The 23,501-nt window shown below is 38.6% G+C and overlaps 1 protein-coding gene and 1 long non-coding RNA gene across 4 annotated transcripts in view; one reads left to right on the top strand and one right to left on the bottom strand.

Annotated features, from left to right (window-relative positions):
• Window positions 1-18,063, bottom strand: part of LOC113601855 (uncharacterized) — a 163,841-nt gene extending 145,778 nt beyond the window's left edge. For all 3 annotated transcript variants that reach the window (XR_008299098.1, XR_008299097.1, XR_003423146.2), the window contains exons 1-2: window positions 17,685-18,063; window positions 14,528-14,684 (exon numbers count right to left, since the gene is read on the bottom strand). This is a non-coding gene — a long non-coding RNA (uncharacterized LOC113601855). The remainder of the gene's footprint in view (window positions 1-14,527; window positions 14,685-17,684) is intronic.
• On the top strand, window positions 17,888-22,905 carry CB3H15orf61 (chromosome B3 C15orf61 homolog). Its single transcript, XM_027067607.2, has 2 exons — window positions 17,888-18,303; window positions 22,676-22,905. Exons 1-2 carry the CDS (start codon window positions 17,913-17,915, stop codon window positions 22,801-22,803), a joined length of 519 nt encoding a protein of 172 aa, XP_026923408.2. The 5' UTR covers window positions 17,888-17,912; the 3' UTR covers window positions 22,804-22,905.
• Window positions 22,906-23,501: the final 596 nt, after the last annotated feature.

Here is a 23,501-nt window from a genome sequence, read left to right as displayed (position 1 = left end):
CCTACAGCTTCAAAACGAAAGGAGAAAATTTGGTTATGATGAAACAATCACTTCAGGTAATTAAGTCAAGAAACCAGAGGACCAGATGAAATTAGTGAAATGTTTTAATTACAGAACATTTGGAAAGAAGCATAGTCCATTATCTTTGAGCACATATATGTAGCAAAGATACCGTGCTACTAGTAAACTAAGGTAAGCTTGGGAAAAAAATCACATGTACGTGTACATTGTTTCAAGCATCCTGAACATAAATTGAGATGAGTTACTGAGCTTTTACTATTCTACCTAAGGAAACGAAATATTTGTCAATAAGAGGATGTCCCTTTACTTATTACCCATTTTCTATTGATTTTAAAGAAACCAAATAGATAATATTTAATGATAAACTGCTGTCTACTTACCTACCTTCCATAACCTACTTACATTTACTTTTAATGAACACTTATGGGCTAAGTGTGTAATGTACTAGAAACGCCACATACATTATTTTATTGCATCCTTCCCACAACCCCAAGTGGGTACAGGCTACTACTGCCCTCACTTGACAAATGAGGAAACAGATTTAGTGAGCGTATCTCAGTGCATTTCTCAAGACTAAATGAAATTGAGGATTTGCTTTTACCACAAATTCTGGCATGTTGCGTAAAGTAGAAAGTTCAGATTCACTTGTCCCAGATCACACAAGGGACTTACACTTTTTTATAACAAATCCTAGTGTTGCTTAAAGGACAGTTCAACTTACACTTCCAGCTAAAAAAACAACTTGCACAATTCACAGCATCATGAGGCATCAGAATTACGTAATCAAAGAAGTCAAGAGAAGAGAATGTGGTGTCAATGGATCTGTGAGACTGGTGGAGGACTGATGATGGAAAGGTGCAGAAGGGTTTGGAAGCTGTGAAGTTGTGTTTGTTTGAAAATGCGTATGAGGTCAAGAAACCAGGGAAGGGTTAAGAAAGGACTTCCAACGAGACAGTAACCTGGGAGGAGGTTAGGAGCATTATTTCAGCTATATCATCCTAAGAATTGCAAGGATCCTATTGTTTGGGTATAAAAATATGATTTTATCATAAGTAATATATTAGTAACATCTGATAGCTTTAACAATTAATAATCATTTGTACGCATCTGGCACCTTTCTTCTAAGAGCTCAAAGCACTATACATTTGTTATCTCATTAGTTCCCAACACTGTCCCTTTGGGGAAGGTAATAAGTATTTTAACATTTAAATGTTTATCTTTCAGAATTTGTCAGGCATACATTAATGGTATTTCCAAAAATGTAAATGTTCATTAGTTTTATTTTACTGTTCCTCTGGCTTCAAGATGCATAACAAATTTGTTCAACTCTTTAAATGTACTAATAGTAGTAAATCTCATCCGGAAAACTGTAAGTCGCCAGTGGAACTTGGGGGTTGGAGAGAGAAGTATATGCTGCTTTTCTCACTGGAAAAAGTTTGGTCCACTTCATTGCAAATGCAGACGAAATGTGCCGTGGATCTCCCAAATCTTTTTTTGTATCCCATTCTTCCCAAAAGGTGTGCCTTAGCAGGGTAAGGACTCTATCTATAAGCCTGAGCTAGACTGAGCTGCTAGGTAGATTTTGTTTTACTGATGATTGTATCCAAGTGGAACAGAAACTGGATACATTCTGTCAGGAGTTACATCCCAAAGAGTCACAGAAGAGTGAGGGTCAGAAACTTGTCTCTCCAGCCCTCACTTTCTCTGGGCTGATCACACCTTCCTCAATTTTCTAACCAGAAAAATGGCAGATAGTAATACCTGCTCCTCAGGGAAGCAGTAGAGATTAATTGGCCAATGCCGGGAGAGTGTTTCCAAGATGAAGCATTCTACATAAATGTTTAAGTATTATTATTGCACTGCTACTTCCAATGGAAGTTCTAACTTTGAAATGTGATTATACACTTTCCCAAAAAAACCCTTCATAACCACATATATAGGTTTATTTTTCACTCTAACAGTCTAACTCATGGTTGTGAAACTTTATTGCACTTGATGGAGGACCCTGGCTTTTATTAGTTTTATACTGCTGGTTGCTGGGGTATTTATGTAAATGAGGGAAAGATACCAAGACAGTAAATAATAAGCATGTCCCTGCTGTTTAAAAATCTGTTGGTAGAAACAACTTTGGTTATAAGAAGACCCTAAACATAGCACAGAAAACATATAGCTTCGGCATCTATGCATAAAATAGCATTTTGGGTTTAGGTATTTTTTTGACACTGGTTTTCTCCGCAAACATTTCTTTGCCACTCTGTAAACATTTCGTTTTACCTCTATAGTTGCTATCACATATGTCATGTGCATGTGTGCGGGAAAGAGAGAACAATGAGTAAAACTACATTTTAAGAATCTTTTTATTTAACAAAATGTTATAAAGTAGACCAAATAGCTAATTATAGCTACCAGAAATAAAGGCCACACTCAAATTTATTGCAGTCACCTCATATCCAGGAATGTTATGATGAAATCATGGTCCCATAAATTTGACAACAAAACCGTAGAACTTCCATTGGTTGGAAAATGACTTCAAACTCAAGTTCTCCTTCATTTAAAGATTCATTCTGCTTGGCTTCCCAGCAGAGAATACAAAATAACTTATTTTGCAGTCACTGAAACATTTTAAATGATCTAACAACACACAACTTCCAGGTTCCCTTCACAATGCCTTTCTACGCATCTTCTTTTTTATCTTTTATTTTTAATTTTTTTAATGTTTATTTTTGAGAGAGAAAAACAGAGCGTGAGTGGGGTAGGGGCAGAGAGAGAGAGGGAGACACAGAATCCAAAGCAGCTTCTGGGCTCTGAGCTGTCAGCAGAGAGCCTGATGTGGGGCTCGAACTCATGAACCGCGAGATCATGACCTGAGCCGGAGTCAGACATATAACCAACTGAGCCATCCAGGTGCCCCAATTTTTATGTTGAGTATCTATAGCCATGTTTCTAAGCCAAAAAATTAAATTCATTTGCAATAGTGAAAAATTAGAAAGGTCTAAACATTCAACAATAAGGTATTATCTTAAAATTATGTAATAGCTATATAAGGGACCTCTATACAGCCATTTAAAAAATCATAGGTTACTATAAGTACTATATGACCTAGCCATTCCACTCCTAGGCACTTATTTATTCAAGAGGAAAAGTGTATGTTCATACAAAGACTTGTACATGAATCTTCATAGCAATTTTATTTCTAATAGCCCAAAAAACTGGAAACAACCTAAATGTCCATCAACATGTAGATGCATAAATTATGGAACATCCTTACAGCAGAATACTCAGCAATGAAAAGGAACAAGTTATTGATAAAATCAAAGACATGAACGAATCTTAATATAATTGCGCTGAATGGAAAAAATCCAGACAAAAAAGAGTACATACCATCTACATAATATTCTAAATAATACAAACTATAGATAAAAAACAAATCAATTGTTGCCTGGAAGTGGGAAGCTGGGGGGCAGGTGGTGGGGAGGAACAGAAAGACTGCAAAGGAACAGAAGGAATTCTGTTAGTAGTTTCACTAACAGAAACATAGTTTCACTATGTTGATTGTGAAAACTGTCTCTTGGATGTATACATATGTCAAGCTTATTAAACTGTACACCTTAAATATATGTGCACTGCTTGAATGTCAATTATACCTCAAAAAGCAGTTTTTTTAAAAAATCATGGATTAGGAGAACATAAGAAAATGCAATAATCTTTAATTATTCTTTTTTTGAGAGAGAGAGCAAGAGAGAGCATGTGCGAGCGAGCGAGGGAGGGGCAGAAGGAGAGGGAGAAAGAGAACCTCAAGCAGGCTCCACAACCCAGCACAGAGCCCAACACAGGGCCCGATTTCACCACCATGAGATCACGACCCAAGCCAAAATGAAGAGTCAGATGCCCCACCAAATGAGCCAAATGACATTTAATTATTAAGAAGCATATTTTTAAACAGCATCAAGGCTAGGACTCCAGTTATAACTTTTTAAAAATGTGTACATGTGCATACACATGCACACTCATGACTCTAAGGAAGTCCCCCACCCCCCGCCCAATGTTAACAGTGGTTACTTCTTTTATTTTCAAATTGTGGTTTGTTAACATATAGTGTAATATTGGCTTCAGAAGTAGAATTTACTGATTCATCACTTATATACAGCACCCAGTGCTCATCACAAGTGTCCTCCTTAGTACCCACCTCCCTCCATCAACCCTCAGTTTGCTCTCTATAGTTAAGAGACTCTTATGGTTTGCCTCCCTGTCTCCTGTTTTTTATTCCCATATGTTCACCCGTTTTGTTTCTTGAATTACACATATGAGTGAAATCACATGGTATTTGTCTTTCTCTGATTTATTTCACTTAGCATAATACACTCTAGCTACATTCATGTTGTCGCAAATGGCAAGATTTCATTCTTTTGATGGCTGAGTAATATTCCATTGTATACATACACTGTTTCTTCTTTATCCATTCACCAATCAATGGACATTTGGGCTCTTTCCATAGTTTGGCTATTGTTGATAATGCTGTTATAAACATCAAGGTGCATGTACCCCTTCAAATCTGTATTTTTTTATTAAATTTTTTTCAAATGTTTTATTTTTGAGAGAGAGAGAGAGAGAGAGACAGAATATGAGTGGGGGAGGCACAGAGAGAGGGAGACACAGAATCCAAATCAGACTCCAGGTTCTGAGCTATCAGCACAGACCCTGATATGGGGCTCAAACTTGGGAACGGCAATATCATGACTTGAGCCAAAGCCGGACGCTCAACCAACTGAGCTACCCAGGCACCCCCAAATCTGTATTTTTGTATCCTTTGGGTAAATACCTAGTAATGCAATTCCTGGATCGAAGCGTAGTTCTATTTTTAACTTTTTGAGGAACCTCCATACTGTTCTCCAGAGTGGCTGCACCAGTTTGAATTCCCACCAACAGTGTGAGAAGGTTCCCCTTTCTCCGCACCATTGCCAACATCTGTTGTTTCCTGTATTGTTAATTTTAGCCATTCTGACAGGTGTGGGGTGGTTTCTCGTCGTGAACAGCAGTTACTTCTTAATGGTAGAGTTTTCTTCTTTCTAGTTTACAATGAACCTGTTTTCAATTAATGCAGCAAATGAAACAGAAATCTAATTTTGGGGAGTCTGGTAAAGAAAAATACATGAAAGTCTTCACTAGAAGTTCTACTATCAAAAGTGATAATGAGGGAGGGGTGCCTAGGTGGTTCAGTCTGCTGAGCCTCTGACTCTTGATTTTAGCTCAGGTTATGATCCCAGTGTTAAGAGGTAGAGCCTCACATTGGGCTCCGAGCTGAGCATGGAGCCTGCTTAGGATTGTCTCTCCCTCCCTCTTCCCTGCTCGCTTGCACCCCCTTAAGTTAAAAGAAAAAAAAAAGTGATAATGAACTTAGGGACACGGAGTGGAAATGTCACAACCACCCTGCTGTTCCAAGCTCCCAAAGCTGTCATCAGGTTCCCTAGCATCAAAGATTGAAAGTTTTATTCTAAGCTTAATACTCTTAGTCTGAATATTCTAGAATTCACACCAGACCATGACTTCAGTGCTGAATCTGCTCGTGCAAACAGAGATGCACGTAGGGCAAATGCTTCTGTTCACTGGCAAATATGTAGAGGGACACATAATGATTAGGTGACATTTTAAGTTTTTTCTAAATGGGCATAGAATATACACAAGCACACACACGTGTGTGCACACAACATTTGTTTTAGATTTAAAGGTCTTGATGGGTTTTAGTTCCAGCTCTTTCCTTTATGGACAAGTAACTTCTCTCCAGTCCTCAGTTTTCTGGTACATAAAATAAGAAAATGGAACTGATATTTAAGCTTCCTGCAAGCTCTAATGATTTATGATTCTACCCCAACCATCATCAAAGTACCAAAAAGGTTAAAACCATATATGCCATACAAGGAAGTGACTTCTTTTAGCTTTATTCTTCCACTCATTGTAAATCATGGATGATAATATTTTGTAACTTTGTATAGCCTCTTAAGTTCCCTTATCTACTATCCAAAATGGCTGTGATTTTAAAAAGTTACAAAATGTTTTATAATTTTAAGATAATTCCTTGAGATGCATGGGGCACCTGGGTGGCTCGGTTGGTTAAGTGTCGGTCTTCGGCTCGGGTCATGATCTTGCGGTTCATGAGTTCAAGCCCTGCATTGGGCTCTATGCTGACAGCTCAGAGCATGGATGGAGCCTGCTTAAGATTCTGTGTGTCCCTGTCTCTCTCTCTGTCCCTCCCCTGCTCATGCTCTGTCTCTATCTGTCAAAAATAAACATTACCAAAAAAATTAAAAAAGATAATTCTTTGAGATGTAGTTTTCTCTCAGAAGAACTTGTTTTGACTAAAGATAGTAGCAAGCCAAATATAACCTTTAGACTGGGATCATGTCTTTCATTCTTTGGGCTTTTACTTTTCTCGTACTCTCTTGGGTTTTGGTAATCACCTAAAGTAATGGAAACATTTTATTTTGAAAGCATCATACCTGAACTGCTGAAATGTGTACCTTTGGTACTAGAAGACTGTGGTGAAAATAGATGGGATAGAAATGAGAATCTAAGTTTTAAATGTGCATTTTTGTTTCTGTAAACCCAAAGCTCTCCTTTCTACATCTGGAGAGCAGCCTGCAGTAGTCTCTGAGATTTTCTTTAATTTGTATCTGAGCTCAGAAAGAGGTGGATGATACATTTTGCAACACTCCATTTTTCTGTATAGCAGGTGCAGTCCCTGGTGAGCTGCATAAATGAGACATAAACCCCTGAAACTAATTTTACCTGGCACCTTTAATCCCATATTTTACTGACCTAAAATACACTGTTTCCTAGGCCATGTCTGTAAGTGGTCCGGCCAGCCTTTCCAGGAAGTGTTCTGCCATCCATGTAGAAGGGCTAGAAAAAGGATCGGGAATTACGGTGATTCCCCATCCCTTTATGGAGCCTGCATTGATTGTTACGGCTAAAACACCTCTTTAAAGTTCATTGCCAGAGCAGAAATCTCTCGGCTTCCTTTATTCTCTCTACTAACTTAGATTCTTGGTACTAAAACCATGAATACAAAAACTTATAGATGACATAAAGTTTTAAAACTACTTACAAACATTTTTAAGATTACTTTGTCTTTTGGGGCACCTGGGTGGCTCAGTTAAACATCTGACTCTTGACTTTGGGTCAGGTAACAATCTCATGGTTCTTGAGTTTGAGCCCTGCATCCGGCTCTGTGTCTGCTTGGGATTCTCCCTCTCTCCCTCCCTCTCTCTCTCTCTCAATCTGTCCCTCCCCTGTGCTCTCTCTCTCTCTGTCTCTAAATAAACAAATAAATAAAAAAATATTTTTAAAGATTACGTTGTCTTTCAGTACACCTGTAGAGTTTTAAATTTGTTCTAATTACAGAAACATGCCCATGATTAAAAAAACAAACATGATAACATAGCTTCTTAAAAAATAAATAATAAAAAAACCAAAAACTTTTGAAAAACAGGAACATTCAGGGAAGAAATTTAAAAATCAATAATTATTTAGAAGAAGGTGGGGGCAGCTATCTGGCTCAGTTGTTGGAGCATGCAACTCTCCATCTCGGGGTTGTGAGTTTGAGCCCCATGTTGGGTGTAAAGATTACTTAAAAATAAAATCTTAAGGGCGCCTGGGTGACTCAGTTGGTTAGGCATTCGACCCTTGACTTCCGCTTGGGACATCATCTTGCAGTTAGTGAGTTCTAGCCCCACTGGCAGTGCAGAGCCTGCCTGGGATTCTGTTTCCCTTTCTCTCTCTGTCTCCCCTGATTGCTCTCTTTCAAAATAAATAAAAATAAACTTAAAAAATAAAATAAAATAAAAAATAAAATATTTAAAAAGAATCAACAATTATTTCACCACCCAGAGAGAATTACTGTCAAAGCTGGGGGGTTTATCTGCTATTATTCCTACCTAGGGTCTCTGGATTTGCCATTCCTTCTTCCTGGCACACTCTTCTCCCAGAAGTCTGCCGGGCTCACTTACTCACTACATTCAGTCTCTGCTCAACTGTCACTAGACCAGAGGGGTCCTCCCTCCTGTAGCACCCATCCTTACTCTCTATCCCCCTACTTTGCTTTTTCTTCAAAGCATTTAACAATATGTGGTATTACAAAATAGACTTATTTTATTTTTTACTATATGTCTAAGAGTGTAACTCCTCGAACAGTATACCTATCACAAGTAAGAGTTGCTTGATTAATACATATATCACATTTGTTTTCTTATCATATATATATATTGAGTTCCTATTATATAGAGTCTTTTAATTTTGTATGTATAATTTTTTAATAGGATCATATCAGATATACTGTTTTGAAGACTGTGCTTTTCACTTAGCGATAAATTATGCAGACACATCAGAAATTCTTATCCAATGCAATGTTAATAATGGCACAGAGGATGTTAATAATCCCCTATTGTTAGAGTGTGCATGGGCACTCTAATGCATTCTTCAAAATACATGTTAAGGTCAACGAGGTAAGATCATTATTAATAATATTAACAATGCCTTATATTCACAGGTACTTTATAGTGTACAAACTATTTTCATATCTCATTTGAGCCTTACAATAAATGCAAAGTAAACAGAGCAAAAACTCAAAAGAGGTTAAATAATTTCCCTAAAATAATAAAACCAGTAATAGGGAGTGCAGACTCAAGCCTAGGTCTATCTGTCTCTGCAGTCTAGGCGCCTCACTGGATCTCATCATCTGTGGTTGACCCTGTCATTTTACAGATGAGCAATCCATGCTTAGAGACGGGAGTAGTGATATGCCCAGAATCACATAGCTTCTTCAAGAAAGAATACAGATAGAGTAGAATCCAGGACTCCTGACTCCCCATCCAAAGCTCTCTCAACTACACTCTCTCTCAACTACATGCTGGCTCAATAAATTAGAAAAAAAAAATCCTAAATTGCTCCATAGTTAAATCAGCGAACAATACATGCTGTTATACTTCTCTGAAGATTACACAGTATATTTGCTTGGTGCTGAGAAGTGCCAACCTGATGACACTTGCAATCCTGAGCTTATTTGATGTGGTTGGGAAGCAAATGAGATTCCAGTGCCCCTGTTGCGCATAGGTGCTCAATGAGCATTTCCTGCATGGTGGGGAAGTGCCCTATATTTACAGTATTTGATCCAGTTTAACAGCAAGATCTAATGTTAACATTAGCCTTGTAAAAGTTTTCACCCTAGTTCACACAAAAACAAGATTCTGAGATTATGACTAGCAATTCTTCAGGAGTTGATTTATCTGAATAAAACCTATAAGGTTTTGAACCATTAGGCATTCGATTTAGAAAAAAAAATCTTAGCATACAGAAGAATAAACTGAAAAATGGAACAGATTTGTTTCTTGTAATAATTATGAGCAATATCTCAAACTCAGCATCCTTAGACCATTGAGCTGTGTAGGATGAATGTGCTAATTAATCAATTACTACCCAACAATGTACCCTGTTTATTTACTGAAATGCACCAGAAACGTGTGCAGAACTGGTAATTATTAATCATCTTCAGTAACAAATATGACTCAAGTTCACCTTCATATAATTAATAGAGCATGTAGTTAACTTTAACATCTTGCTTTATTAGAAATAGCAACAAGGAATTAAAACAAAAAAACAAGACAAAAAAACAAAAAACCTGAACCACACGTTGTGGTTCACTGAAATGGTGGCTTGGACTAAATGTGCCTATTATCCATAGCAGTGTTATTATTCGGACCCATCCAAATTATGGCCAGATGCAAAGTTTTTAAAGCTAAACTTTTTAATTTGAATAAAACATTAAGACTTACCAAGAAGTTATAAAAACAGTCCAAAAAAATTCCATATATGCTTTACTCAGGGCCCCTGAGGAAAACCCACTTTTTAGAGCTTGATAACTAGCTTAGAGTTGGGATCTTTGTGTATGGTGCCCAAACTTCTTAGCAAATTTAAAATTCTCAAGATATTTTAAAATATCTCAATTTTAAAGATTTTTTAAACTGTATTTTGAATACACACAGTAATAGTTGTTTTACATAAATTTTGCAAATGATCTAGTTTTAAAAGTCATTTTTTTTTAATCAGGTAGGCTCCCAAATTTCCTTTGAAACAGATAGACTTCTAGGCTAGCAGGGCCATATTTTAGAACTACAATGCTATTTCTTAATTATGCAACATTTAAGGGATGTTCACTTGTGTCAGCAACATTTATAGCTGAGTCTGGCAACATGTAACTCTTTTTAACTATGTTCAAGACATGAGGTTTTGAGTACTGCCAAAGAAGTTTCAAAACCCAGCTCTATTACCTATCAGCTCCGTGAGTGTAATTAACTATTTCAACTTCTCTAACTTCTGACATTCAGAATGAGACAATAGGTGCAAACTACATAGCAGGAAGAAACATTCATGAACTGGTAGATACTATTATGCTCCTATTATTACCCTCTGTGGCCACTGTTTCAGAGTTTTCTTGGATTGGGGCACCTGGGTAGCTCAGTCGGTTAAGCTTCAGACTTGATTTCGGCTCAGGTCATCATCTCACAGTTCGTGGGTTTGAGCCCCGCATCAGACCCTGTGCAGACAGTGCGGACCCTGCTTTGAATTCTCTCCCTCTCTCTCTGCCCCTCCCTTGCTCGTACTCTTTCTCTCTCTCAAAATAAATAAACTTAAAATTTTAATTATAAAAAAAGAGAAAGTTTTATTGGACTAACATTTAATGTAATTGTACAGAAAATTAAAAACTTATCCCATCTGAAATACCAGCAGAACATCACTTCAAAATCTAAACTGACAAATCATAAATCAGTGGGTGGACTACTGTATTTCTATTATCAAATGATTCAAGGCCCCTTTAAATGGAAAGCCCCCTTAGGGCATCTCAGTATTTGTTTATAGATCATTAACTACTTGACAGTGAGACTGGGGAGGGGGCATAAAGACTTACAGCTAAAGTGCTAAAAGCCACTGTGGATTGAAGATCAGCAATAAAGCCACAACATCTTTGGAATTCAGTATGAAAATGCAATTTGTGCTACAAAAATGTCATATGCTTTCATGCCTGTGTCTGTTAGTAAAACAAAGCTCACTTTACAAAGCTGGGAACATAACTATGACCCATATGACAAGGTAAATTTATTTGGCCATGTTTTCAAATGCTTCCCCAAACACTGACTACATAGGATTTGTAATATTGGAAACATGCCCATAAAATGGATTGTGTTATCTATTAGCATAAATCGCTATCTGGTTTTGAAAAGTCACCAATATGTCTCCTTGCCACCGGATTCTAGCATCCACAGCAGGAGAAGGAAATAGAAATGTTTTTCTAATGAAAAGCTCACAGAGTGTTGGAAGGTCAGAATTTTGATACTTGATTCTGATGTATGATCTTGGGTAAGTTTCTTACCTACTCTATAGTTTAATTTCTCTACCAAAATTAAAACTTTAATTAAATTCAAACCACTGACCCTACATATTATAATTATTTTCTCCATACACTAATTATATTCACTTTACTCACTTTTTTTTTTTTTTTTTTTGGTCATTTTCTCAAGAAGTAGAGTACCAACCATATGCCAAGTTACTGTCCTAGGTGCTAGAATCAAAAGGTTAACAAAATAGGCATTAAGTCCCTGGTTTTAGGAAGTTTCCAGTGGGGGTAGAGCTTGAGAGTACTTTAGACAAAACGTGCAGTTTAGATGACATCTTTGTACCCTCTGTGTTCACAGTAACATGTTCTACCAGAGTAACGCTTCCTGCCACTCTTTGTAACAGCAGTCCTAGCTGCCAGCCAACTCCTTGGAGGCTTTCAGAACATCAATCAGTTAGTTCCACAGGACTCGATCTAGGTAAGAATACACAGTTTTTTCCTTTCCGAATGACTTCTGCTATAACTCAGTACTTCCACGAGGATAATTTTGCATAAAGCCAATGTATACTGTCCTTGCCAGGGCAGACACAAGGATACAAGAATGAAAAAAAAAAAAATACAGGAATGGAGCAGCAAGCAAAGTTTGCCACTAATGGGAGTGGGGAGAATTAATGAGTATTCATCCAGCTGTAGGGGTAACTCAAGCCACCTCCTCTGGTGCTGAGCTTGGCTTAGAGGGCACTGAGCCATTAAGCAGATTTTGGGTTCCTAGGAGAGCAGGGTCAGTGGCTCTTTGGGGGTATCTGTGTCTAAGTTCCAAAGCATGCTAGAATATGAATCAGGGCAGCATCATCTCCATAGTCCTTCTTTCCTTGAACCAAAAGTCCTCAAGCCTCAACCTGGAGTTTATAAATGAACTCCTAAATGTGAACATTTATATCTCTTTTTCATAATTCCTTTATCTTTTACCCACTGGCTGACATACATCCCCAGTGTCTTGCCTATAATTCTCTCTGCCCTAAGAATGCAGTGAATTAAAATCTGCATGCCTACCCTACTTCCTTTTAAATCACAACATTAGAAAAATATAAGTAAATCATAATCTCACAGCAAGGTTGTAAAAACAACATGAGAATAAATATTCTATATATGTATGAGGTCACATATATATATGAGGTCTATATATGTTTGGGTCATGTCCACTATGTATGCTCTCTATATGTATTTCTTAATAAGCACTAACAATAGAATGTGTTAATATGTAATACCACCTGTAGAATTCATGATCTTTTTCAAGCTTTTTATCGAGGTATAATACACATACAGAAAAACGCACATACTATACATGTTCAGTTAGAATAATTTTCACAAACTGACTACACTCATTTAACTAGAATCCAGATCAATCACATGTTCATCAATCATAACAAATGTAGCACTCTAGTGGGGATATTGATAATAGGGGGAGGCCATGCATTTGGGGGGCAGAGGATACAGGAGAAATGTCTGTACTTCCCTCTTAATTGTTCTGTGCACCTAAAATTACTCTAAAACATGTCTTAAAAGAATATAGAGATAAATAAAAGAACAGAGTAACCCCAACACCCAAGAAGTCCCCTCATACTCCTTCTACTCACTGCCCACCCTCCTAGACCTTCACCCCTGCTAAGGGTAAACACTCTTCTGCCTTCTAACAGCAAAGATGAATTCTGCCCAGTTTTTATACCTCATATAAATGAAAGCATATTATAAGTACTTTAGTGTCTGGCTTCTTTCACTCTTCCTTATGTTCATGAGATTCACACATCCTATGTGTGAACGGATTGTCATCGCTATATAGTATTCCATCAAGTGAATACGCCACAATTTGTTTATCTACTCTACTATTTACAGTCATTTGAGTAATTTTCAGGTTGAATATTGCACACATGAACAATACTGCTATGAATATTCTACTACCTGTCTTTTGGAGAACATGTGCACGTAATTTGTTATGGACTGAATGTTTGCATCTCCTTGAAATTCATATGTTGAAGCCCTAATACCTAATGTGACACTATCTGGAGATAGGGTCCCTCAGGAAGTGATGAAAGTTAAATGAGGTCTTAAGTGTAGCACCCTCGTCTGATAGGGCTGGTGCTCTTATCAGAAGAGAAAGAGGCAGACAGCAGAACTAGTTCTCTATGCCATGGGAGGATATAGTAAGAAGGAGCTATAAGCCAGGAAGGGAACCCTCTCCAAGAAGAACCCAATCAGCCAGCACCCTGATCATGGATTTCCCAGTCTCTGGAACTGTGAAAAACAAATTTCTGTTGTTTACGCACCCAGTCTGTGGTATTTTGTCATGTATATGACAAATATATACACAAAATATATCCAAGATGGCCTGGCTGGGTCATAACATTGCATACAATATTACATATGCAGCTGTAATACATACTGCCAAAAAATTTGTCAGATTGGTTGCCAACCGTGTATAAACGCTCTAATTGCTGCATAGCCTCATCAACATTTAGTACTTTTCTACTTACCTACTTCAGCTACTTTGGTAGGTGGGTAATGGTATTGCAGTGTGGTTTTAATTTTCATTTTTTGGATGATTACTGAAATTAAGCACTTTTTCCCATCTGGATATTCTCCTTTGTGAAGAATACATTCAAATATTTTGTTCACTTTTCTATTGGACTGTCTTTTTTTAGTGATTTGTTCTAGATACCAAATGCTTTGTCTGATAGATGTATTGCAAATACTTCTCCCACTCTATGGATTACTTTTTGACTCTCTTAGTAATATTGTGCCTTTCAATGAACAGAATTCTTAATTTTAATATATTACAATTTATCAATTTTGAAGAACCAATTTTTAACATGTTCTGAACAACGGTAGCATCCTAAGTGCCTTTAAAGCAAAAACAAGAAGGCTAAATCCCTTCTTTCTAGAAGTAACATCATATCCATGCACATGCTAAATTCTGTGCACAGCATCAATCTTCATGGGTATTTTTAAGGGGTTCCTTCTCAGGGGTTTGCAATTTCTCCATGTTTTGTGTAAAACAAAATATTTATGTGTTTACTGCATTAATTCTTAATTATTGGACACAATGTTTTTTAAGCATTGACTTACGTTTTTGAGTGCCAACTTCCAAGCCCCTTTGTTTCATGGTCATTAAGAACTGGAACTAAGGGCACCTGGTTGGCTCAGTTGGTGGAGTGACTCTTGATCTCAGGATCGTGAGCTTGAGCCCCACGTTGGCTACGAAGATTACTTAAAATAATAAAACCTTTAAAAAAAATTTGGAACTGGTCTGAGTTGTGGATTTCTTGAGAAATTATCTATTTCAATTATGGAACCAGTACCGTGTAATCTTAAAAGTCAGAAGAGATAGCTAGAAGTCATGTCTCCCAGCTCTGTATCTTTAGGTTAAGATAATATTCCATTCAAACACCCTTGAATACCTTAGTGTGATACACCATCTATCTGGTTTCTTTGGAGTAATTTCCTACCGTAGAGTAGAAGAGAGAGAGACAGTCACGGAACCATGAATTAAGGAAACCCTCATCACTGATGAGGTTTTTCCAAGAGGGCGCCTTCCAGTAGAAATATTTCAGTTCCCTAGCTCTTTTCTCAAGCCCTAATGGGAGGATACAGTGAACCTAATCTAAATATGTGGTTCTCTTTATCAGTGGTTTTTACTTTATATATGCCACGAAACCTAGAATTTCTCAGACATATTTCAGGTTCCACAAATGTTTGATTCAAATTTCATTTTTTAAATATATTTTTATACTGCCAAGAGATACAATGCCCAAATCTAACATATTGCAAACCACCCACACATTAATTAATTTGAGGTTAAGTCATCTTAGTGTAGATCTCAAAATTAATTTCCTCCTGCCATCTTTGTAACTGAAGCACATGTCCAAGATTTCAAGGTAAGTCATTTTAAAACCACTCTAATTTCTATTTACTTTTCTGGAGGGATCAGAATACTCTTAATAGTGTACAACCAAAACAAAAGAATAAGAAATAAACTGTCCTGAAGCTGCCTGTCGTTGTCCTAACTGCTACTGTTGTCCACAACCCCCAACTTCAAAAATTTTCGAGCATAAAACAGCAGAGTCATGGCTTCAGTGGCAGACTGAAAAACTAGGGACTAGTTTCCCTTGGTTTTTGCCATCCACAGACTCCCTTGGTTCCTTCCCATTTTCTGAGCTTGGTTCTTCACACTTCCTATTTATTACTTTAGCTACCCAATTTCCTTCCTATAAATTCCTTGTCTGCTAAAAACAAAACAAAACAAACAAACAAACAAAAAACCCCAAGACAACAAACCAGTCTCATTTTTAAAAATTTACCTATAAAGTTAATGTTAAAAATTTGAACTTCTAAATGTTTAATAATAAAACACAAGTTTTCATCTACTTTCTATGTTGGGATTCTGTGACAGATTTTGTTTGAAAAAGACTCCAATGCTTTTTAAAATTTAATTTGAAAATCACAATACTGAATATCATCTCCCTGACTTGTCTTAGCCTCCCTTGGCCATTTCTGTTGCAAATCTAACCACATCATGCCTCCACCTAAAATCTTTTTTTAAAAATTTTTAACGTTTATTTTTTAATGTTTATTTATTTCTGAGACAGAGAGAGACAGAGCGTGAGTGGGGGAGGGGCAGAGAGAGACAGAGCGTGAGTGGGGGAGGGGCAGAGAGAGAGGGGGACACAGAATCAGAAGCAGGCTCCAGGTTCTGAGCTGTCAGCACAGAGCCCGATGCGGGGCTCGAACTCACAAACCGTGAGATCATGACCTGAGCTGAAGTCGGTCCCTCAACCCACTGAGCCACCCAGGTGCCCCATTATTTATTTTTTAAAGAGAGAGAGAGAGAAAGCATGAGTGGTGGAGGGGCAGAGAGAAAGGGAGACACATAATCCAAAGCATCCACCTAATATCTTTTTAAAAAACTTTTATCTAATAGGGAATCCTATAAGGTAAAGTTCAAATTATTTGCAGGACTACAAGGCCCCTCAAAATTTGGCACATGGTAGCAGGCGCTCAATGTTTGCTGAACAAATCAGTAAAAACTGGAAAATGTTGGGGTGCCTGGGTAGCTCAGTTGGTTGAGCGTCCAACTTCTGCTCAGGTCATGATCTCACAGTTTGTGAGTTGGAGCCCGGCATCAGGCTCTGTGCTGCTGGATCCGAGTCTGGAGCTTGTTTTGGATTCTGTGTCTCCCTCTCTGTCTGCCCCTCCCCCTGCTCCCACTCTGTCTCTGTCTCTGTCGAAAATAAATAAAACATTAAAAAAAACTATTAAAAAACTGGAAAATGTAAAAACTAGCCACACTATCGTACATCCCAATAGTTGTCACATAGTGCTTATACATGATTCTTTTTTACATACAATGCTTTCCAGACACATCATCTTCTTTACGTATGGTTTCTCCAAAAAAGATGAGTTTAGGACAAACTGGAAGAAATGTTTCTTTAGAAGCACGTGTTCATGGAGCGCCTGGGTGGCTCAGCCAGTTAAGCATACCACTCTTGGTTTCACCTCAGGTCATGATCTCCTGGTCTCTGGGGCTCAGGCCCTCCCTTTGGGCTCCCACTGGCAGCATGGAGCCTGCTCGGGATTCTCTCTCTCCCTCTCTCTGCCTCTCCCTCACCCACGCTGTCTCTGTCTCTGCCAAAATAAATGAACTTAAAAAAAATTTTTTTTAAAGCAGGTGTTTATAATACCTCAAGTAGCTGGGGAGTTTGAGAAAAGGTTTTCCTAAAGTAATAGATTGATAATGGGTGGCTGAGGATTACAAAGGTTTATAACTAAAAGGCTGGTTTGGCAGTCACCAAGCTTTAGTTGGGAAGGAGTGGGGGGGTGGGGGGTATCTGGACAATGCACAGAGAGATGTGGGACGTTTTTAAAAATAAACTTTTTATTTTGAAATACGCGAAATAACACTGAACATGACAGCGAAGACCTAAACGTAAAAGTGCTTCCCGACTTCACCAGCCAGTGCAAATCTGGGGGCTTTTGGCCTTTAACTCGCGGTCACCTTCTCAAACATCTCCTCGACAACGCCATCTAAGAATTTCACTTGAGCCCAAAGCTTGGAAGAGAGATCTGGGTGTCAGTTCTGCCACTCACTAGGGTGGTTATTTGTTTTAAGCCTTAAATTTCCTCACACCCCTACCGATAAGCCCCCCAAGTCCCCTTCCCCCCGCCCCCCCCCCCCGGGGCCCCAGGGTTGTTAACTACATGAGGTCACACGTGACGATTTAATTACCTCCTCTGCGCCGCTGACCCTTACTCCCAGCGCCGGTCACTGGGCCCGCCCGTCAAGCACCCTCCGCTCCTTCCGCGGGAGGCCGCAAGACCTTCGTGCGCACGCGCCACCGCGCCCCGGGGGGGCTCTCGTGCACTCGCGCGGCGCCCACTGGGCGTCCCCGCCGCTCGCCCCGGGGCGCGGGCGCGCGCCCGCTCTGACGGCTCCGCCCCCAGCGGCGCGCGCCCCATGGCGGCAGAGGGGCGGGGGGCGGGGACGCGGGCGAGTCCGGCCATGGAACCCCTGCGGAGGGCCCACGAGGCTGCGCTCCGGCTGCTGCTGTGCCGGCCCTGGGCCTCGGGCGCCGCCTCCCGCCCGAAGCCCCGCGCCTCCGAGGTGCTGACGCGGCACCTGCTACAGCGGCGCCTGCCGCACTGGACCTCCTTCTGCGTGCCCTACAGCGCTGTCCGCAACGACCAGTTCGGCCTCTCGCACTTCAACTGGCCGGTGCAGGGCGCCAACTACCACGTCCTGCGTACCGGCTGCTTCCCTTTCATCAAGTACCACTGCTCCAAGGCCCCCTGGCAGGACCTGGCCGGGCAGGACCGGTTCTTCACGGCGCTCAAGGTCGTCAACCTGGGTGAGTGGCCCGGGTCGGTGAAACACGCCCCGCTGACAATGGGATCACTGTTTTGCAAAGCACGCTGACAAACGTCGCTCAGAGGTCGAGACCCCGTCCCAAGGTCAGGCCACGTTAGCGCCGGGGAACCCTGCCTCGGCCCAGCGCAGGCTCTCCCCGGAGCACGCTCTCGGCACATTGGGTTCGCAACGCGCTGTTGGGTTTCCCGGACCCTGCCTCCGCGTCTCACCCACTCAGCAGCAGCCTTCTAGGACTGGCCTTGGCCCTGGTCTTTTGTATTCCTACCTCCCCGCCTCCCTCCCCCAGCCCCCGGCCCCTAGTCCCCAGTAGGTGCTTGTCGGGGCTCAGTAGTTGCTGTTGAACCTTTCCCCGGAAAGCGGGGCTTTAGCCTAGGCCTGTGTCTAGGGATCACACTGCGTCACTGATGGGGAGGAGGCGTTCATTCTGTCCACACCTGCTGCAGCTCTTGACTGGGAGGATACTTATATTGGGCAGTCAGAAAGAGGGTGTAAGGAAACGTCCACATTGGACAGTGGCTCTGAAATTGAGAAATGCCTTATTGCATGGCAGGATTCGTTCATGACCATCATTCTCTTGAGTGCATTCATTATTATAAAAACTGCAACTACTTTCTAAGTTTGATTTTCTCTATGTGAAATCCTACCAAGTGCGTTCTACTGAAAGCACTAACGGTTTTCACCAGTCATATCAGCTTCCTCAGGTGCTAGGCCTAAAAGATATTTAAAAGACTGTACGTCTTTAATATTTCTGTATTTTCATGGGAATATTCTAATTCTGAAAGTATTTACTCTTGCTGGATGTTTATTTTCTTTTGGCTACTGACGGAAGAGGCATGAACATTGACATGGGTATATCTTTTCTAGGTCAGTGAAAAATAGAGATGCCTCAAGATGTTTTGTACCTATTAATAGGTAATATCATATTAATCCAGATTTTAGTAATTCAAAATCTGGACCTGGTAGCTGAACCATGTTACCCAACCAGTTTTTTAAAACCAGAATTAAAGTTAAACCCCTGTGTATCTAAACTGGTATTATATAATCTAATAGCTCATTAAATTTAAACATGGTATTTATGTACTTTTGCTTATAATAACACATATGTCTCTCGTGGGATTTTTGAGCCATTGGTCTACTGGGACTGTCCTGGGTTCACTCCACCAAGGAGAAGATTATTTAGCAATGTGTATACCTTTAAAAGTTTGTTTGTTGGCTGATGGACTATATAGAGCATGCCCACTAATTTTGAGGTTGATTCAAAGTTGAAGGGTGAGCACACTTAGAAGATTCAATTCAAAATTATTTGGAAAAATTGGAGTGATGACTAGATTCAAGATGAGGTTTATTTTAGCATTTTCAGAATCAGAAGCCATCATTCTTCCCAGCTGGTAAGAGTTACAGGTGAGGAAAAGTATAATTGGAGGATTATAGGTAAACCATGAGCCAAATGCCTTTGAAAGAAAGTTTTCATTTAAAATTTAACACCTTAAGAACACCTTAACGGTTGGAGCTTTCTTTTGCATATAGATACAAAGAAATCCAAAGAAAATTAGGATACACAGAACATTCTCACACAGAGAAGTGAAACCTTTTGAGGAAAGAAACAACAGCTGTAGTTTTTCTCTTTCTTTTTTTTATGTGGAAGAGAAGGCTGAAGAGTGATGTAATGGTCTTCTGGAAATTCTAAAAATCCTGCCTACGTGGGAATAAGAGTTTTAAGTTAAACAAAAAGGAAAACTTTCTGCTCATGCATGCTTTAATTCGAATTGGCTTTTACTGATACAGGGAATTTTTTCCTGCACTTTTCAAATAGTGTATTCACCAATTTGGCAATGTTTATTTTGTATTTTTGTCTTACGGTAGAGAATTAGATAATAGATTCTTCCCTGTTCTGTGATGTACAAATTGCCCCTGTGGATCATCAAGTACATATTCTATTAATAAAAATACTTAGGATTTTATTCCTCTTATTCCCTTCTAAATTAATAATTATCAGAGTAATTCATTTTTCCATTTTGTAAATAATAAAGATTTCTCTTTTACCATTTGTTCTCTTTCTCCTCTGTCTTCCCTTCAGTGGAAGCTGACATTTTACTGATGGTTTATCAGTCTGGGTATCCTGCTGGGAAGTAGATTGAGATTTAAGAAAAGCAACTTACCATTGGAATGAATGGGTAATCGGAGACTTGCTAAGAAGTTCTAATTTTTTTTAAGTGCTTAATTTGACAGTGGTTTACCTACTGTTCAGCTGACTCAAAATGAATTATTATGCAAAGAACTGACTTTCATGTTCATTTTGATGTTATGTTTCAGTCTGGGAAAAATTTAATTTCTCACAGAATTTTATAGACTTTATAGCATATGTGCCATAAAATTATTTTTTTTATGTTTTAATTATGTCAGTGGCAAATCTTCTCATTTGGTGTATTAGCCTGACTGCATTAAATAGACTGCAGGAAAAAAGAAATAGAGAATTTTTGACTCCTGTATCACAACTCTATCCCCTATCAAACAAAATTATTGATAGTGTTTCCTAGCTGTTTCTTAGTGAGAGGTAATGTAGTTATTATTAAACTGGTAATCTTTGATCAGTTCTCCATTTTAGCTGAAAAAATATGGACCATTGATTTGTGTGGTTTTTAAAACGTGCCAATATTTTAACTGGAAACTGATAAGTACGATCAAACAAGATTTCAGTTTCACCAGCCACCCCTTAGATTTATGTCCTTAGCGTTGGTTTAAAAGGCATATCTTATATATAATTTACTGTCAGTATATTTTAAAAATTAATACTTGTTCCTAGAACCTGTTTTTTTTCTTTCTTACCCCATTGATTTTCAGCTTTAAAGTTGCGATGCCATATTTAATTTTTTATTTCAACTTATCTTTCTGTTCTTCACTCATTTCTGCCTGTATGCTTCCCTAACCACACTCCACTTGCCTTTTTTTTTCTGATAAAATTATTTATAAATAGCTTTATGATGCTAGTTTTTGTGGCTTTTTTGTGACATTCCCTTGAAGCATTTAGAGATTCTTTTGGGTATTACCAAGGCAAAGAAAGCAGTCAAAGATTTCATGGGCATTCTAGGGAACCCTGGGATAGTGACAAACTATGACCCAGTATATTCCTAAAAATAGAGAGGTGCCAGACTGAATGAGCATTTTTTTTCCTGTTCTCATTGCCAGATAGTGACGCTTCTCCTGATTAGTCTCTGGCATCACAGTCGTTGGAATGCAGCTTCAGGGAATAAGCACAAAGTAGTCCAGTGCACTTACTCACTCAAAAAGAGCATAACGGCAGATATATTCTTGCAGAAAAATAAGAAAAATTTTAGCAATATGATTAGTCCTGAGCATGTGGTTTCCCTATTAGCTGGAAAAAGGGATTTTCCAAATGGACAGCTTGTCTTTTAAATTGTCTTTTTATGTCCAACTCCTACACGGTAACAATAAAATTAACACTGTGTCGAGCATACAATATTTGCTATTGATTCATATGCCTGTTGGTTTTATACATGTTTTTAATATGTCAATAGTCATTGAATTTAAATAAGTGCCTTAAAAAAGATAGGAACTGTGAAAGTTTGTTTTGTGTCCACTATAGTTTCATTTGCATGAGTGCTTAATCCATTATCTCTGGTTAGTAGTAGGCTTAGTTCCATGAATCACAAATGGCAGCTAGTCTCAAATATAACAGCAAGATCTTATCAAATGGAAATACTCCAAAGAAGAAACATGTTGTTGGAATCTACTGAATACCTATTCCAAATAGGTTGAAACAAGGTTGTTTTCAAATCAGCTGTAAAAATACTAATGGGAGTATTTCTCATGGCTGTTATACTAAAATCTTCCTTAGAGTTACGTTTTGCCTTAGGTTTTGAAGACCGCTCTTTGACCCAGTTTCTTTTAAGTTGTACAAAAAATTACTTTAACCATCAGTGTTGCTGTTTAACCTAACTCACAGTAAAGTTGACCTAGTAATTTAAGCCCAAGGCCAATAATCAGGAGCATCTACAACGAAATGAATGAATATTCTGTTTATTTGCAAAAAGAATATAAAATTACTTCATAATTACTTGGAAGTAATGAATTAGTGCTTATAAAGTGCTTTGAATTAAAGTTTAAACCAGCCTTATCTATAGTTTTAAAGATCTCTAGGCTCACATAGTTCCACAAACAGATGAAACTGAGCTCTTAGATAATGAGTACATCTTCACTCATGTCTATATTTTTATAACTTTATAATTTGTTGACATTGCTGAAGAGTGCTTTGTGATTTGCACCATGACAAATATATTGATGCGTGATTAATAAGTATTGATGTTCCTAAAAACATATCATTTGTTTTCTAGGTATTCCAACTTTATTGTATGGACTTGGCTCCTGGTTATTTGCTAGAGTCACAGAGACTGTGCACACCAGTTATGGACCAATAACAGTTTATTTTCTAAATAAAGAAGATGAAGGTGCCATGTACTGAAGGGTGAGCCTTGGAGAACAGAAATATCGGTGGATTTTCTCTTGTGTGTATGTACAATATTTATTTTTGACCCTTTAAAATAAAACTTTTGCAAACACCTTTTTCTTTCTGTGGTGTCTGATTCTTTAAGATGAATCATTGCCCTCAAGAGGCAAAGCTTTTCATACATGGTTATATATTACATACTCAGTTTAGCCAATGGGAACTACAAATGCGTGAGGCATACACCATTTTTTTCCCTAGAATTAGGTTAAATTACAGATAAAAAATGATTACAACCTATATATATTCTATAGTTAGGTATTAACAATTTAAATCAACTCTGAAGAGAAAATAGAAACACCCATACAAAGAAGGATGGGAAAACCTTTTACATGACCCTGGAAAAAGAAGTAGGGGATTTTAGGATAAAGGTGGAGATAATATCATTGGCAAATCCAAAACTGATGAATTCTAATTGCAATCTGAAATCTAAACTCTTCAGCTGGCAGGATTTTAAATGGGAATGTTTTAAAGCCCTTGTGCCATTTACCTGGATGAGAGGTTCAGGTGTAATGTTGAAATTTCTTATCGTCTAAACCTCCAATACCATACTACTTTGAAAAAAAAATAATGACTCTGATTAATGTAAATGTAGCAAGATGAATGAAATTAAGACTTATTAAAAGTTAAAATAGCACGCTGATAAAGCTGTAAGA

The sequence above is a fragment of the Acinonyx jubatus genome, chromosome B3, assembly GCF_027475565.1.
Source record: "Acinonyx jubatus isolate Ajub_Pintada_27869175 chromosome B3, VMU_Ajub_asm_v1.0, whole genome shotgun sequence".
Lineage (NCBI taxonomy): Eukaryota > Metazoa > Chordata > Mammalia > Carnivora > Felidae > Acinonyx > Acinonyx jubatus.
This window is presented reverse-complemented; position numbering and strand designations above follow the sequence as displayed.